Consider the following 19,229-nt stretch of genomic DNA (forward strand, 5'->3'; position numbering starts at 1 on the left):
ATACCACAGTGTCATCCATGCACAATTTTCACATCCGCTAACTGTGGCATTCCTTGGGTATATCGAAGCATGATCTCTGGATGTGTTTACATCATGGTTCATCATTTTCTCACGGGTCCCTGGTTGCTCTAAACACGATGTCTTTCCCCCCCCTTGCAGATGGAATCGCCTGTCTCAACACCAGTCCCTCCCTCTCTGCATCTTTTGGCTGCAGTAGGCAACAATGAGATTGCCTCGCCATGTGAACAGATAATGGTGCGTACACGTTCAGTAGCAGTGAACACATCCGATGTGGCCCTATCCACGGAACCCGAGTGCTTAGGACCCTGTGAACCCGGTACAAGTGTCAATCTGGAAGGCATTGTGTGGCAGGAAACCGAAGACGGTAAGTGCACCTTTGTATCACGGCGAGAAACAAATTTGGTGTGGTGTGATAATGAGTAAAGATTCCATGTGTCTTGAGTTATTTAAAAATAGTTTTTGTTTTTTGATAATGATTTGTGTCGGTGCAAATGTTTTTGTGACTCAGCGGTGCTCTTGTTCAACATCATTTTGGTGAGTCGAAAATGAAACAACCTCATATTTTGAGATATTGTGCGGCTGGGAACCATTGGAATCGAGAGACTTGGAGCAATTCCGGTTTTTAAGTGCTGGCCAGTCTGTTGAAAAATGAGCCTGGGATTGTCTCAAGCTATAAAACCTGTGCTGTGAGTGTCAGTGTTTTTTCTCTACAAACACTGGCCTGCTCAATTTAGTTTGGCACGTCGATTCAGCACATTTTTATGTTTGTGTCACAATACAGTTGCTTGAAATAGCGTGTTAAAAGCAAAAGTCCTGGTTATTTAAAAAAAAAAGATATCCGAAAAAAAAGAATTATTGCTGTCTGGCCCATGGCTGCCTCTTATGCACCAATAAAAAAATTATTTCACGTGCTAAGGACCTGAATTTGAATTGCTTGCATCTTTACAATAACAACAAAGGTGTGAAGGCGTGATGTGAAAAAAAAAAAGAAATTCCAGCTATGGAAGGTTTTACACTCCTTGGAAGGCTTTCAACAAAGTTTTAGAGTGTGTCAGTGGGAAATGGGGTTTATTCATCGAGGAGAACATTGGTGAGGTCAGACACTGATGTTGAATGAGAGGACATAGCTTGCCACTCTTGTTTTCAGCATTTTCTTCATAATGGGCTCACATTTCACAGCTTTAGTTCCTTTCAAATGAATTTGGTTGCAATTTCTTTTTAGTGTGTTTTTTTTTTAACAAGGGTGAATACGTCATTCTAACCCTGGTGCGCACCAAACAATTGGACCGAGAGAGCTGAAAGAGTCGGGTTTTGGTCGGATTTTTAATGAACTTTAGTGCCATTAGGGTCAGTTCATCAAAAAGATTATATGCAGACTTTTGTTGAAATTAGATCAGAAGGCAAAGAAATCCTGAATCAATAATGGCTAAGTCTGATACAGTGCTACTTGACTGCGACATGTAAGTGTCGATGCGAGAAGAGGATGCCCTGTTGTCCTTCATTATCATTTCAGATGCTCTTTGTAACACATAAGATGTCCTGACTGGGTGATATGATCTTGAAATAAAATCCTCAACCCACCCTTTCCCCCCTGAAAAAATCTGATTGTCGATTTTAATCACTTTTATTCCCCCATCAATAAAAGAAAAAAACGAATGACAGTGACATTATTCTAAACTTGGAAAAATTGTCCCTTTTAAAGCAACTCACACTAAATGAGTAATTTAACATCATTAAATTCGCAAAAAATATTCCCTTTGGGATCAAGATTTTGTCAAAACGGTCACTGAATTTAATGAATAAAAGGTGCCGCTTCCAAACAAACCCCAGCTCCCATTATGTCACCATTTTGTTGTCATGTGTAAACAGTGCATGTTAGCAGGCTACAGAAGCAACTGGGAAGTGAGTGGGGAGCACCTTTTGGAGAGGTGTAAACTGGGCAACGTTTGGTTTATTTGCTCAATTGGCTTGAATGAGTTCGGAACTAAGAATAAATAAGTGCGTACCTTGTACAGCTACAAACTGGGCCAACTCGTTCTGTGCTCAGTCCTCAACAAGAACTGTTGTTGCATTTGGCTTGCATGCTTCTTGTACTGTGAATGAATTTATTCATCAATGACATAGCTGAGCTGCATGCTCCGATTTACAATTCCAATATTTTTTCTTCGGGAAGCATTCCATGTGTTCGATCATTGGGGACAAAGTCTTGAAAATGAAATGAACAAATCTGTAAAACACTTCCTGTGTGTTAGGCAGTATTCTGCACTCCACTATTTATTGAAGACATTTTTAAAAAGGTGAGACAAATAATTTCCCCCTTTGCCTCCCAACACATAGCCAGTGAATACCCCCACACACGGTAAGGCATCAACAGATCATCCTCCGTTATGAAGTCCAAAAATGAGTTGTTTCCATCGAGGCCACCTCCTTTACCACTTGTGATTTTTCTTCCAGCCCAGGGCTGTCTTGACACATCCTTTTTCTTTTCTGCTACCAAGATTCCTGCCATTCACCCCTTGACTGTTCTTCAGGCGAACTGAGAGCGAGTCAGGCAAGGGCCTGCGGCAGGGGTGGCAGTTACACAAGGAGACTTCTGTTAGTGACACAAACATGGCCCAGGGCCAACATCAGCACTGCATTTGCCTTTCCTTATTCTTTGCCTCTGACAATGTGACTGCCCCCACCTCTTCTCGGCATGTCACCCTCCCCTCCCAGTTAAAGTTTGTCCTTTTCATGCACTCTTGAAAATGCTATTTTGGCTAAAGCAGGCTGTGGATTGGTCGACTGAGTCGCATGGGGGAAATACTTTAAGTGGTTTTTAAATGTTACGGTGGGAAACTACTGTAGCGGTTGTGTTGAATGGGGCTTGGTGGGGTGGGGGTACTTGGGGATTTAACTGTGCAGGTGTAAGCCATGTGGTAGAAACCACCAGGATCAATTTCACTACCGTATTTTCCGGACTATAGCCATACTTTGAACCCTGCTGATTTTGGATTGGATTGGATAAACTTTCTTGTCAAATGTACTGTATGTGTAACATACAGCAAAGATGAAATTTCTTCCCTCTCAACATAAAACAAGAGGAGCCGCTGCGGGTGTCTGCGCCGCTATCAAAAGAAAAGTGAACAAAAAAATGAGAAAAATAATACAAAACAACACATGAGACACAGACAATCGTGCACTCTTAACCACTTTCCTGCTTACACTTTGTTGTCTGAAGCAGTTTTAGAAGAAAGAGGAATTTTAATGTGACAATAGATTTATCCATAGTCTTGTCACATCTGACCAATAAAATGACAGAACATGTCACAGTTGACCAATGAAACTGGCCAAGTCTGCCCTCAGACTGAATATCCGTCAGTCATTTGCGGTTGGAGTGCGCGCACAGGCTGTGAAAGACAAATCAGAAGTGTGCATGCATAGCGATACACAGCTGTCTAGAGCGAATGTAGTAAATAGCAGATCGAAAATAAGAATCTTGGAGTTGTGTTGAATGAGCATAAAGGGAAACAAGTGCCTCAAAAAGGGCTATCTATGCAGCGCGACCCCGGTCTCTCAGTTATTTGACTCCCGACTCACACCATCGCAACAGACAGCATCCCCTGCGTCTCCGAAATACGCAACAATCGCTTTTCCAAAAGCTGCACTGCCACAGACTTATGTGCGCTGATGCCTGATTTGTCGGCGAATTGACCTCGTGCGACAACGAGAGGGACTGAGAAAGGCTTTGGGATGCTAATACAGTAGCCGCCTTCGGCATTGTTTTGGAGCGTGGGAGGCGGGAGCGTCTACCGGTGTGAAAGGTAAAGAAAAGTTTGTAAAAATCCATTTGTGTGACCCCTTTCTTTTCAAGTATCCCATGTTATAACATGGAGACCAGCGGCTATTAATATCAAGCGCCCAGTGTACAAATGTGTTTTTATGGCGAAACTTAGCTGTTGCGGGTGTGTTTTGTAATCCGTACTACTTATCCAAATCCTTTTGTTGGGGTTCGAGTTGCAGTCATGTGGTTTGTTGTGTGGTTAGATTCCCTGCTATCTATGTATTGCGTAACAGAGAGTTGTCATTTCCATGTGTCATGGTAAGAACATTTAAAAACTGCGGAGTACAAGGACTACGATTGGCTGGCAACCAGTTCAGGGTGTACTCCACCTATTGCCCGAAGACGGCTGGGATAGCCTCCAGCATGCCCGCGACCCTCAGGAGAATTAAGCGGCTCGGTTAATGGATGGGTGGATAGACTATGAAAAACTTACGCCTTGGTGTTTGTTACTTTGCCCCCATGCTGCATTTTTTTTATTGAGTTACATGGTGTCTTACCGCTATGATATGCTATTCGTGTAGCCGACACAGCTATCACATCCCGCTAATCAACACTGCAATGGAAACACAAGCCTGATTAGGGTTTAATGACATGGCGAACCAAAGTGAACACGAGCACTTGGTGGAAAGGTAGCTTAAGAGATTAATAAAAACAGATTTCTGTCATTGTGAGGCATCTGAACATGGGGATTGGGTGAAACAAGTCAAGCGTAGTATTAGAAAGCAAGAAATATATGTGGAGAAAAAAACAAACATCGCAGGGGCCCATCCTGATTAGCAGTGGTGATGAACAATGCCATACGCTACTGCCTGCCAAGTCTCATGCAAAGCTGTTTAAGCGTGTGTGTGTGTGTGTGTGTGTGCGTGTGCGTGTGCTTCATGCACCAACAGCTGCTTCATCACCCCTGCCTTTCAGCCTTGTGGGAGTAAATGAAGAACAGACTCACTCTGTGTAAGAGAAAGAAATGGATGAACAAGCAGCAAGCAGGAAACAAAAAGCAATCAAAGAAGCTTGACCCCTGGACATTGATGACAAGAATCTTGGTTGATAAGGCAGAATCCATTTTCCTCCTATGTGATTTGAGCAAAGATGGAGGAGCTTATTCAGTTTAGACTAGAACGATACGGCGGAATGGTTGTGGTTTTCACATTTCCACTTGTTATGTGGGTTACTGCTCCAGATGACCACATCACTAAACTAAATACACTCAGACGCTTTCTCGGGTGATGATGGAGGAAAATGGGTCATTAGAGGAGAGGAAAAGCAAATGTGTGCTGTTGAGTCAGTCTGGTGGCAAGTGAAGCGTAGACAGGAGAACGGGAGGTTGTGGGGGTAGCGGGTCATAACCATGGTATTTTGAGGCCCAGTACTGACACAAATCCCCTCTGCACAGAGGAGGCAGTGGCAGCTCCCAGGGTCATGTCAGCATAGCGATGGGCCAACCCCTCCCAGGCTTAGCATGCTGATACCTCCAAATGTCATCTCTAAAGTGCTGGAGAGGTTTATTGCTCTTGAAATACAGCCCAGAATGCATTGGCTGCTGCTCGAGGGGAGAAGGAACACAGAGGGGCCTCCTTGGCCAAATAGTCCTGCTCACTGCCAGTGCACCTCATCCCCCTCTCGCCAAAGGACCCCCCCCCCCAAACCAACACACACACTCATTACACTGCAGGCTGTTCCCAAAACACACCCCACAGATTCTCGAGATCACTAATAGAAAAATATGTTTGTCTCGTGGATTACATATGCATTAGTTCCCCCAGAAATCCGCAATTCTGCAGTTGCGTCATTTACCCCCTGATTTCAAAGCCCTCCGTCAATCACTCGAACCCATAGTTTGGTGAAATGGCTTGCACTTTTTATGTAATGCAAGTAAAATGTCTTATGATTAAATAAATATGACCAAGAGAGACAAAGAGAATATTGATGCTGCTTATTTTTTGTTTTATATATATACAGTATATATATGCAAATCATTTCCTAAAATAATTTGCTTTATAACTGGTCATTTCAGGGTGGGGGGTTGTTTTGTTTGTTTGTTTGTTTGTTTGTTTTTTAATGCTTGTAGAAAATCAACTTTCAAGCCGCGGAATCGAGAATCCCCCTCCGCAGAATCATTCTTGTTCCTCTCAGAATCAACACCTTTTCTCTGCAGATATCTCGGGGGGTGGGGGGGACTCATAAATTATCCATTACATCATAGTCTCATGAGGATCACTGCTTTGAGCACATGAGTTAAAATCTGTTCGGCATTTCAAGGGAGGAGAGGTCAATGTGAAAGAGTTACACTGATAAAAACGGTGTGGATTACTTCCCTTTGTTTTATTTTTCTGAATCACTTTATTGTGCTAAAAGTAGGAAGTAAAAGTCACCCTTTGATCAAGTCGTACTCAATGGCTCCGTTGACTCTAATGCACATTTTATGCATTTTAATTGTAAAGGGTACCAACAATCTCAAAAGTGCGTCCCAATTTTTTGCAGTGAATTACGAAAAGGAGAGAATTTTAAAAAATGTTCTTTTGTTTACAGATTGTGAGCATGTGGCACTGTACCATACAGTGTTTCTTTTTCTTATTCTATGCATTGCCAGAGTATACACGGTTGTGATGCTGGGTATGTCTCGCACCGTCCCGAATATACACCCGGTGGAGGAAACACAATCCAGATCAGGATTTACTGTTCCAAGTGGTACAGCGTTGACTGTTGATCCAAATTGAATCGAGTGGTGAAAATGTGGCTTACAGACACTTACGTTTTTTTACAGCTCATGTGAAGTCCACCTGTCAGTGACCTCCGTTTTTAACTCACTGCAAATCATGATATGCACTTGAACAATGTGTTAAATAAATAGTGGTTTAGAAAATTAGTCACAAACAATGATTTCATCTTTTACCATTTGGATCACATAAATGACAAACTTGTGCATCGCAAAAATTGCACCTATTTTGCGTTTTGTTGTTTGCAAGTCTCCTCTTGTCAGCTCCTGTACTTTCAGCCAATCATTTTCCTCATCGCTCTGCAAAAAAATCAATGTACAGTGATCCCTGGCTTATCACGGTTAATGGGGACCAGAACCGCCCGCGAAAGAGGAAAATCCGCAAAGTAGATACCACCCCCCTGTACAGATATATGTACAAGTGTATGAGTATATATAATATTTATAAGGCCAAATTTAATGGTATACATGCATGTAGGAGTAAATGTTTGTAGTAATTAACATTACTTAATGCTATATACTAATATATATATACAGTATATGTATACCTGTATAAGATGTATAAATTAGGTTAGATTAGTGTATAAATAAATACAGTAAACATAAACATGAAATATACATGTAGTACTGTAAATGTTGCTCTATGTGACTCGTTTTGCTGACTTTAGCTGCCTCTCGCGGAATTTTCGCTTAAAATTATTATTATTTTTTTAATGAATATCTTTGAAATATCCGTTATGAGGGCGGCCCGGTAGTCCAGTGGTTAGCACGTCGGCTTCACAGTGCAGAGGTACCGGGTTCGATTCCAGCTCCGGCTTCCCTGTGTGGAGTTTGCATGTTCTCCCCGGGCCTGCGTGGGTTTTCTCCGGGTGCTCCGGTTTCCTCCCACATTCCAAAAACATGCATGGCAGGCTGATTGGATGCTCTAAATTGTCCATAGGTGTGAGTGTGGGCGTGGATGGTTGTTCGTCTCTGTGTGCCCTGCGATTGGCTGGCAACTGATTCAGGGTGTCCCCCGCCTACTGCCCGGAGACGGCTGGGATAGGCTCCAGCACCCCCGCGACCCTAGTGAGGATCAAGCGGTTCGGAAAATGGATGGATGGATATCCGTGATGAACTAAAACTGCGATAAGTGAACCGCCAAGTAGCGAGGGGTCACTGTAGTCAATATACGGGGGAAAATTCGAACACTCTTTGGTTTCAGGGTTCCTCAGAATGTTTTGTAAATTATTCCAAAGGAGATTTTGAAAAAGCTGCAGTCTTGATATACTTGAGTCATAAATTTAGTCTTCGGATTGCATTACAAGAGGTTGCCAGAGTGAGGCCATCGAGACCTGTGCCTTGCACCTCAAATTGGCCTGGAACTCCTTTTTTCCAAGCACGTAAATAGCCTAGAAAACATCAATCATACCCCTGAAGGAATTGTAGTCCTCGCCAGTGTTTGTCATAAGATATCATGTTTGCTATATACATGTCAACGGGTGCATGAGCGATGTGTCTTTGGCAGAACCGTCTCTTAATCTCAGCACCATCTCCTTAAAGGAAAACACCAGAGGGTTTGTTTAAACAAAATGGCTGTAGACTTTCCCAGCTGACAAAAGAAAAAAAAATGCCCCCATTTCCAAATTGTTTTCAAGAGTGAACGCTTGTACCACATTCAGATTGAGACAAAAGGTCCCGACGTGTCGGGTTGCCCTTTTTAATGTACTGACACAAAAAGTAAGCACATTCGGATGCATTCTTCTATCCATCAACAGCTGCATGTGGCTGATAATGTTCCAGAAGTGCAAAGCATACTAATGCGCCCTTCTTCTGCCTCTCCTTGGGATGAGAAAATTGACCTTCTCACAGGCTGTCATTCCTGTCAGTGAAAGAAAGCAACTTCACATTTTACGTCCTATGAGCCAGATTGTAGCCTGCAAACATTTCAGATGGGGCCCAGATGGACTCCCTGTAAAAGATGTCGGCTTAAAAATAAAAGCATTACTTGGTGTTTGTGTCTGCTAGCCACGTGTAACCGATTCCTGTCTGACTGAAAACAATGTTTATGTCATTCCTGGTTTTCTTTTCTGTTGTAATACAAGTGACACTCATCATGTTAAGGATTCCCAGGCATATATGTATTTTCCACTTGAAAAGCAGCTTTCTTTCTTAATTCATTTATTCAATTCTTTAAAATGGGGGGAGGAGTGTGATCGAGGCCCTAAGCCCGTAATGTCATTAAAACCTCTCATTTCGTTCAACACATTCATCTCAGAGGGAGTTCATGTCCAGTGCGAAAATCGCCCTATTAGAGATTTAACGGGCATATATAGGATGGTAAATTGATCCTTTTAGCTAATGCTTTCACATCTTCGGGTTCTTCACATTCATGTTATGGCATGCGTTTCTTATTTGTCCTTGAATTTTTTCGACGTACGATGGCTTCCTGTTAGAATGATTAGGAAGTTCTGCTTCATTTTATGCACTATACCCAAAAGTGCAATCAAGAGATCCCTTTAAAAACAAACTTTAATGAAGTAAAAACTGAATATCTCAAATGCTTCATTTATCAGAGTGAGAGTTGCTGCATTTCCTTTTTGTTCTGTCGACGATGATTACTGTGACTTTGGTCCTCTTCATGGCACTTTATAGTTTAGGGTTGGGAATCAAAAATACCTGCTGGTGCTCATCAGTCTTCACATATGCTAACTTTTAATTCAAACTCTCTTTCCTTCTATGTGGAGAGAGATGAAAATCCGCTTTCAAACATCGGATGTCAAATTCGATTTTTGACAAAAGTCACTCATTAATCCTACTGAATCTTTCTTGAATGTGTGCAGAGCAGAGGTCAGCCAGTGAACTTGAAAAACAGACGACCTTGTAGTTTGTCCTCACTGCAACCTTGTGAAAAAGTATTCAAACGAAGGAGAGATTATGACTGGAACCGCCATTCACCTGTGCAGCTGCACAAAATACCCTTGACTTAATTTTTCTTCTCCTATGAGCCTTCCCCCCCCCCCCCCCCCCAACTAATCTCATATAAGTACGCAAGAGAGTCGGGGGCCTCCCAAAGGCTGCCATGTGTTGCTCAAAAGCACTGAATGGAAATGAGCGGTAAAATGACTGGCCATTCCTCTCATTAATGCAGCCTTCACTCAACTGTCTTGGGTGACCCTAATGAGGGTGTCATTAAGTGGGCCAGTGTGCGGCGAAGCAGTTTTAATTTTTTTTTTTTTTTTGCTCTAAATCTTTCCAACGCTTTTGTTCACGTCATAACAGAAAAAAAAAAGAAATCTCAAGTGAATTGAGTAAGTTGAGAAAATTGGACTTTTCCTGTAATAAACCTTGATTCTGAATATTTGACTTTTTTTTTTTCATTATGTGTTTGATTGTTTCATGTTTTGACATGGTGCCCTAAATTCTGGCACGAGTAAAAGGAGCAGTGATGAAAGAACGGCAAATTGAACTGACGTTTTTGCTTCCAACACAGACCAAGTATGTATCCCGTTTTGTACCTTTGTGCATAAATGTATGATTTACATCCATGAAAAAAGACCGACTGCCAAGACTGAAGTTGCTTAGTCGAAACAATGAAACAGAGGAAAATATGTCTTCATTTAACAATTTATAACGTCTGCGCTCAACTTTATTATTATCGACAAGCAGTCCAAATACACGTCACAACTTATAAGAGAAAAAAAAATCTTGTTGCCTGACTTGAATGTTGTTTCCCCCATCGTCATAAAAACCATACCTGATGTTCTTGCAACACCGCTCTCAATCTTTATATGGTATACCCAGCGAATCTTTTTCCAGTGGTTTCTTGTACTTGACGCATGTGCTTGTTTTGCTCCGTGGGCCTTTTTGTGCACAAACGGAAAGGAGCAGACGTACAACATTTTGGTGGTCTTTTCAAAAGCAGATTTTCAGACTAATCCTTCTATGTTCCTCCCTGCGTAGGCGCTGGAAACTATAACAATTATCCCAACAACATTGTTTCCTCATACCTTAAATTCAAGTTCTTCTGGTTGACAGCACAACCGCCAACAAGTTCTCAAGCTGACCAAAAAACAAAAACAAAAAAACATTCTTGGAACTGAAAGCCATTGTTTGTTTGTTTATTGAACATAAAACATATATACAGTAATAATTTGACAGAAAATAAGGTAGATAAAAAAAGAAAGAAATCAATCTTCATACAACACAGTTATTATGTTCAAGGGAGTAGGAAGAAGTAAAAAACTTATCTAGTCCTACCCCGTTATGTGATTGTATCTAATAAATCATTTTTATATCAATCAGAAAAGAAAAAAGTAAGAAGAAAGAAGTCTCCATTAAGGCTCATACTTTACCCTTAACCGTGATATTTTTACAACTTTTGGTTTGTATCGGGATTATATACTTCCACACCCTGACACTCTTGTGTCAATTTTCTCTTGTATTCATAATGGATATTTATATACCTTTCTCTATTTATCAACTTAGTTCTGATTTATCATTATATTTAATGTTTTGAATTTATCATTTGAACTCTGATTGATGTAGGTTGTTTGTACTATTTTTTTGAATTTGTTTTTGAACTCAGCAAGCGATTTACTCATTTTCAGGTCCGTTTCGAGATTATTCCACAGATTAACACCTTTGATAGATACACTTCTTTGCTTGATGTTTGTTCTTGTTTTGAGTTTTTTGAATAAGTTGGTACCTCTTAAATCATAGCTGCTTTCTCGAATTTCGAAAAACTTCTGAATGTTTTGGCAGAGCAGGTTATTGTGTGCTTTGTACATTAATTGGGCGGTTTTAAAGTCAACCAGGTCATAAAATTTCATCGTATTTAATTTGATAAATAGTGGATTTGTGGGTTCCGTATATTTTGATCTATTAATAATTCGAATTGCTTTTTTTTGTAGGTTGAGAATAGGGAGTGTGTTTGTTTTGCAGGCATTTCCCCATATTTCCACACAGTAGGTCATATATGGTAATAATAATGAAGTGTATAATGTGTACAAAGATCTCTTATTTAGCACTTCCTTGGTTTTGTAGAGGATCCCTACGGTTTTGGCTATTTTTCTTTTTACGTTATCGATATGTGGCTTCCAACATAGTTTTGAGTCTATTACTAACCCGAGAAACTTGGTTTCATACGCTCTTTCTATCTCAATTGAGTTTACCATAATTTTAGCTTGGTGTTTGATTGGTCTTGTGCCAAAAACAATTAACTTCGATTTTTTCAGGTTAAGTGACAATTTATTTCTGTCGAACCAGTTTTTTAATTTGTTTTTGTTTTGTACCAAATAGCTCAGCGCCACGTCCAGCGTTTTACAGGAAGTCCTTCTCATTATTGTTTCTGCATTCGAACCCTCAGGAATAAGGTGGATAAGCTTCAACTATCGCCTCCCAGTGCTCAAGTGGTCATAAATTAGTGGTTTCAAATAATTTTCTGTCCTGGTTTTGTCAATATCTTAATTGTACTTTGCAAGATGTAAATATGACTGTCATAGTACAACAGAGCAGTCCATTCAAACTAGAACTTGTTCTTCGGTGCGTTAGGTAAATTGTTTCTTTTTTTTTTTTTTTTTCCTTGGCGGTTACCCAATTTTGCCTGTAGCTTTGTGCGCCTGCATTTTGATTTGGTTCAGTGGCCCATTTCCTTCAAAAATATTGAAGCATGCCACATTCAATTGAATCGCTCTTCATTCATTTTCACATTCTGTTCTTCACAATAAGATCTTAATGCAGTAAATTATTCTCTTGAGTCTGGACTTGTTTTTTTTAATGGACCTCTCCTCTATTTGGAAACTGGTGTCTCCGCCAGCTGATTTACGCAGAGAGATGGGATACATCACACAGGAATGATCACCAGTCTTCACAGGACTGACAAATAGAAACTAGACAACCATTCACCCTCTAACGAACGCACACTTATGTATGGGCAATGAGATGGTTTTTAAGTTTTCTGTTAATGTTTAAACATGGTCGAGATGTTCTTTTCGTAATTGTTTACAAGATACTTTTGTTTTGCTGCACTTTGGTTCTTTATGTCATGTGACGGTGTTTATAAAAGTAAAAAAACAACAACTTGTAGGTGTTGTTTCCTTGCTTGTGTGAAGCACATTGAATAGCCCTGTATATGAAATGTGCTTGGTAAATGAAGCTGCTTTGCCTTGCCTTGCCTATTAACCATAAGCAACCCAAAAGTACATCCATATTCAATTATGGCTGAGCTGGTTGGGTTTGACGGGATGGCTGCCAAGTTACTTATTAGGAGGCACCGTATTTCGAACAGATTCCAAGTGTTGCTGAAAAAAGGTTGGAGGGGATTGAAAAGGGTTATGGTTCATTATGTGAAAGTGGGAAAAATTAACAGTTATATATTCAAGAGCTGTTGCCAGACATAATCAAGGATCAAAAGTGACTAATACTGGTTATTAATAGCTGACTTTCTGTTTTTGCTGAATTTCCAGAAAATCCCTCAACGATACCAAATTGATCATTACACCCACAGTAAAGACACCTATTCCACTAAATGATGAATAATTATTGCTATGTATTCTACTACATTCATGCACAGAAGGTAAATGTGTTGGACTGTGCAAAGACTTTCCATTTTGTACAAGATAATTCCGATTGAAAATGTTTTTTTCACCATGGCTTACTGCTTGCTAAATCTAAAAACCGTCACACTAAAACGCATAACTTAAAGTACTAATGCGAGGCTTTAGCTCATCTACTCACTCATTTGCCTTTTCTTTAGTTACGTCCTACCACGACAGCTGCCCGGGCAGTTGGGGATTGTAGCCAGTTGTTGAAGGCATTTTGGAACAGGTCATGGATTTTTTTTTTTTGTTTTGGACGTGCTGAAGTCGAGATATATGATTTTTTTTTAACTATTTGATACCCTGCAGACACAATTGATATTCACGTGTTTAAAACTTGCATACTTGTGAAAATCCTGGAGAGCGACACGTGCTTTTCGCTTGCTTTTATAGACCAGAGGCAGGGGGTTGGGGGGGGTCATCACAATGACCCATGTGTTGGAGGGGAAAATATTGTGAGTGGAGAATGGTTCTAAGTTTGAAAAGAAGTGATTATGAAGGAGAGAGGGAAAATGAGGTGAGCAAGAGTGGTTTCCTCAGCTAATAAAATGCTCTGAGGGATGGAAGCTGCCAGCCAGCATTCCTGTGCCATTAGATAAGTTAGCTCACTGCAGCCCTTAGTTTCTCCGCAGTGCTGAAGTGGCAAACTGAGGTCACCATCACAGCAAAAGTGAGGGGGATGAAGTCAAGTTACAATGTTATTTAGCACCATGCTTTCTCTTCATCATCCGAAGCTGCTCGTCTGCTAATGTACAGTTCAATGAAATAACTGCAGGCCCACGATTGTTTGATTCAATGAAGCGTCTTTGTCAACATTTCTTGACGTAATTGTCAAATTTTATTGACTTGACAGGCGGTGCCAGATGAAACATACTTGCTTCCACATCTTGGTGTGGAAAAAAAAATCGCACCTTGAAGTGAGATCTCGCTGAACTAAGTTTAGATTTGAAATGCAAGGTCAGATATCCGACTCGGAATAGGTCGGATTGTGTCACTCAAGCGGAGCGCTACCAAATTCACACGTGTCAAATATCGGCACAGAAGCGACAGATTGCTGTAATTCCAATGAAGTCAACATGCTTTTCTTGCACACTCGGGCATCTCCAGCTAAATTAAACTGTTCGCCACCACATTTATTAAACCCAAGAGCTTATCTCGGTTCAAGAAGTAATTCAGAACCAAGTCATAGTCTTTCTAGTGAGGTCGGATAGAGGAATGTCAAAAATGATAAATAATGACTCTCCAGGGAACTGTCCTGGACTGCAAGAAGGTTTATTTGAACGGGAAATGTGCTAAGTGCATTTTCCCTGGTAACCTGAGTGTGATCATTCCCAGAGGGACCTCCTGTCAAGTAATTTGGGAGATTCAGTCATAAATCAGTCCCCAAACCATTACAGTATTAAGAAAGGGCTTTGGCTCATGTGACTGTCTTGAAAACCTCTTTTAAAACCCTCGGCTAAAAAATCCATTCATTGATTTTAAAGCGTTTTCCTATTCACATGAATTGTAATTTACAGATGTGATATTCTTTATTGAAATATGAATCTTTTTTTTTTCCCACAGGGATGTTGGTGGTAAATGTTACTTGGAGAAACAAGACTTATGTGGGCACACTTTTGGACTGTACACGGCATGACTGGGCTCCACCTCGGTAAGAAATGTTCTTCTTATTCATCTGCTTATTTTTATTGAATGACTTTTGCCTGGCGTAAACAACTTCCGAATTGTTCTCGTTCGCACTTAAATTTTAAATTCATTTAAATATACTTTAAATATAATCATATTAAAATGTATTTAATATGATTCATCACGGAAGACTAGACACCAGCAAATAGTCATTTCATTATCATTCTATCAATTCATAGTACAACATTGTGTCATATGTTGCCCACTCGACATCCAGTGCGGCCCGGTCATCCTGAAAGGGGGATTCTCCCATCTGCGGCCCCTTCTCACGGTTTCTCATTTTTCCCCAGATTTATTTTTTTTTTTTGAATGGTTCCTTGCCCTCCGGGGGGTTAAAGATCAGGGGATGTCGGTAATATTTGTCAACTGTGGGCATGTGAAGCCCTTTGAGACTTTGTGTTGATTAAAGACTATATGAATAAATGTGACTTGACTTGAAATTTCCAGCTTGTCTCTCACCATTTCAGTTTGACTTGCAGGGCTAAGCCCCTTAACAATGATCTCTAAATTGTTTTGAAAACACCGACACTGCGCTATATTTGACTGCCATTATGCTGACATTCATACATTGCCAAATTGTTCTCGAGGGATTGGCTAATTTACCTTTTACAGTCATCACAAAACATTCTTCTGGTTCCAGGTTTTGCGAATCCCCTACGAGCGACTTGGAAATGAGGAACGGCCGTGGCCGAGGTAAACGGATGAGACCAAACAGCAACACCTCGATCAACGAGAACAGCAACTCATCAGACAACAAAGGTGCCACCAACAACAAGACCCGCGCTGCTTCGAACAGTAAGGGCCGAAGGGGCAGCCAGACACCATCGGAGCGCCGCACTCCTCCCAACAGCAACACAGAGGATATTAAGGCCAGTCCCTCCTCAACTGGAAAGCGTAAGGCCAAGCCTGCATCGGACATGGAGCCGAATTCAAGCTCGGAGGACACCAAAGGCAACAAACGCATGCGGACAAACTCCAACAGCGGAGGGGTTGGCCTATCGGGTCTTCTCATTCCTTCGATCAAGACTGAGCCACTTCCACCTCCCCTTGATCGGAGCTGCCCGTCACCTGCTCTCATTGATTGCCCTCATCCCAATTGCAACAAGAGGTATAAGCACATTAATGGTCTGAAATATCACCAAGCCCGTGCCCACACGGAGGATGACGTGAAGCTGGAATTAGATGTCGACAGCGAATACGGGGAGGAGTCCACCCTCCACCCTGAACCTGACAACTGTAACGGCGCATCGATTTCACACAAGGGGTCCTTTTCTCCAGCACGGTCAGTCACACCGAAAGGGAGGAACTTTGAAGTCCAAAGTACTTCGCCATCACCTGGCAAGTTTTGCTCAAAGCAGAGCAAAAAGAAAATGGCTGAAACGGAACCGGAAATAAGTACACCAATGGAAGGCTGTGATGATGGGGCATGTCTTTCTGACGAAGCCAGTAATGATGGCGTCGATGAAAAAAGAGGTTCTGACAAGTCCAAAAAAGCTAACGCAAAGGCTGACAGAATGGGCCAAAAAAATATGAAGTCGCCACGAACAATTGCCACCGGCCCCTCGGCTCCACAACAGATGTACTCTTTCCCTGCAGGAAACCCGAATTCTTCACCGGGGCTTACCCCCGTTTTGCAAGGAATCCCCAAAAGCCCCCAAATGAAAGGCACACAGTCCAAAACCCCCGCCATAGGAGATCCTCCCGCAAGCAGCACCAAAGACAAGAAGAAGAAAGACAAGAAGAAAAAGGATGGTGGAAAGGACGCCGACAGTCCCAAGTCGATGGGAAAGGGGGGGAAGCTGGAGGAAGGAAAACCATCATTCGCAGAAGTCCCTGAACAAGGAAATAAGGCTGAGGGGCTCCTCAATGGGTCTTCAGACCCTCATCAGAGTCGGCTGGCAAGCATCAAGGCCGAGGCTGACAAGATCTACAGTTTCACAGATAACGCTCCCAGCCCATCCATTGGAGTAGCCAGTCGAATAGATGGCAGTGGAATGCCTCAGCCTCTTACACCTCTCCACATGAACCAGAATGGCGCTGACAACTCATCTGTAAAAACTCACAGCCCAGCCTACTCGGACATCTCTGATGCCGGTGAGGATGGTGAAGGCAAGCTTGAGAATGTCAAAAATAGGACAGAAGACCAGGCACTCAGAGAAAGTGTCAAAAAAGCTCTTTTCCCAAATCCGCCACCCAACAAAGAGTCTCCGTACTATACTGGCTATGAGACATATTACTCGCCCAATTATGTCAACCCCAGTCCCGGTGGACCAAATCCAGCCACACCGGTGACGGAAGGTCAGGTCAAGATCAAAAGAGAGGATGACCAGGATCAGGGTGAGGAGAAAGTCAAGGTTGAGGTTCATGAGGATCGCAAACCTGATATCGCCACTGCCCAGCATCAGCAGCTGCAGCAGCAGCAACAGCAGCAACAACAGCAGCCCTCGGTCATTCAACAACGACCCAACGTGTATATGCAACCACTTTACTACAATCAGTACGCCTATGTACCCCCATATGCGTATCATTCAGATCAGGCGTACCATAACCATTTAATGAATACCAACCCAGCCTATCGACAGCAATTTGAGGAGCGTCAGCGACAAATGGCAGAACAGCACCGTGCCGCTGAGAAAAAGGCGGACATGGCCATGAAAGAAAGAGAAGCTTCCATCAAGGAGGACTGGAAACAAAAGAACGCGATGCAGCCAAACCTCTCGAAAACCTCAAGTCAGTCTGAGACTGGAAAGACACCACAGCCTAGCAGTAAATCCAGAGATTCACCCTCTGAAGTTTCATCCAAATCTATGGGAAGCATCAAGGCGGAGGACCTCAAGTCCCAGCAAGTTGAAGGGCTAAAGATGAAGCTGACAGAAGGGGGCCACCATGGGAAGGAGGACTCAAAGCAAGCGCTTGATTCAAGAGCTCAGGCTGGTGCAGAGCAGGCTGTGTGGTACAGACAGGTAAATACAACTCAAGAGTATCATCAGTAGAACAAGGGCCTCACTTAGAATAGTGGCATACGAGTATTTCTGACGATGGCAAACAATATCTACCTTTTAATCTCCCTCTCACTTTCAATGTCACTCCTATTTATGTAATAGATTTTTTTTTCTCCCTGCCACGATCCCTTTAAAAGGAGCCGTTGATCAATGAATCACTGATAAGAATTTTTATTGCTGCTTTGCATTGACTTTTGCATTGATTGAATGTGGGTGTAAAGAGGGCAAGGACATAACATGCAACATTTACAGGAACTGGAGGGAATTTATGTGCGCACACTTTTCTTAGTCTTTTGCGTGCACTACATTTTCTTCTTACATCTGTGCACACATTTACGTTGGAATCCTACACATTTTATTTCGTAAATACGAAGTTAGATGTATTGTTTTCTGTCAGGAGTCTGTTTTGGTGTTGACCGTATAGTTTTCCGCTATTGTTATCATTGTGTTGCTTATTTTTCTGACCACCAGCAGTACCCTGAGAGCCAGAAGGCTCAAGCGGAAGGGGAACACCAACAACAACAATCTCGGTGGAAAGATGAACGGGACAGAGAACGGGAACGCGATAGGAAATCAAAGGATGACAGGTGCAGGCCAAAGGACTCTCAGAGCGGGCCTAAGGAGGACGGCAAAGAAATGACTGACCCCAGAATTAATTCTGAGGAACTTCGGACCTTGAGCAAAGACTCTCGTACGAATGCCCACTTGCAGTTCTCATCACCACTAGCACAGCATCAAGGATACATGCCATACATGCATGGTTACCCCTATGGACAAGGGTATGACCCCAACCACCCTGGTTACAGAGGCATGCCTTCGGTCATGATGCAGAACTACCCAGGTAGGACACTAAACTGTGCTTTTGAGAACATATAAAACATTACCCAACAAGTTGGGAACTGGCAAATAACCCATTGTAATCATACTTTATTTTCATCAATCTATTCAGTAGAATAATACAAAACGAGCCAACCATTGCAATTATGTTTGAAATTATCAATATCCCAAATGTATTTTCTCATCAGCCTGGGTGTCATGCTCAGCAGTTTTCATGTTGTTTTACTGGTAATTGCAGCCATTCTTGTGAATTGTAAAGCTGCCGGGGCCGGCTTTAATCACGCTGTAATCACTTCATGTTTGCAAAATTCAGAGTGGGAGTGAGTGGTTTTTGCATGGGAGATTTCTGAGAGAAATAAAACTCACTGGCCTCAAAATTCAGTCAGTAAAAAAGAACATTCATTCCTAAATGGGCGTCTAACATGGCATCAAAAGTGATCAGTCTTGCCGTGCCACTCCAGAGAAACGACAGGAAAATTATCTCAACAACTTAAATCAACTGCTGCCTCTTTGACACAGTCATTTGGAGATAGCGAGAGCCACTGTACATTAGACATAGAATGTTT

At 41.9% G+C, this 19,229-nt stretch overlaps 1 protein-coding gene across 3 annotated transcripts in view; it reads left to right on the plus strand.

Moving 5' to 3' along the window:
* The window catches only part of znf609b (zinc finger protein 609b), a 90,121-nt gene that overhangs the window by 64,100 nt on the left and 6,792 nt on the right, over window positions 1-19,229 (plus strand). For 2 of the 3 annotated variants that reach the window (XM_086106569.1, XM_086106570.1), the window contains exons 3-6: window positions 160-385; window positions 14,702-14,789; window positions 15,465-17,787; window positions 18,298-18,667. In XM_086106569.1, coding sequence (XP_085962695.1) covers window positions 160-385; window positions 14,702-14,789; window positions 15,465-17,787; window positions 18,298-18,667 — 3,007 coding nt within the window. The remainder of the gene's footprint in view (window positions 1-159; window positions 386-14,701; window positions 14,790-15,464; window positions 17,788-18,297; window positions 18,668-19,229) is intronic. The other variant, XM_086106571.1, reaches the window with a different exon arrangement.

This window comes from Hippocampus guttulatus, chromosome 3 (genome assembly GCF_054856545.1).
Source record: "Hippocampus guttulatus isolate MCC_2025c chromosome 3, RoL_Hgut_1.0, whole genome shotgun sequence".
NCBI classification, from domain to species: Eukaryota; Metazoa; Chordata; class Actinopteri; order Syngnathiformes; family Syngnathidae; genus Hippocampus; species Hippocampus guttulatus.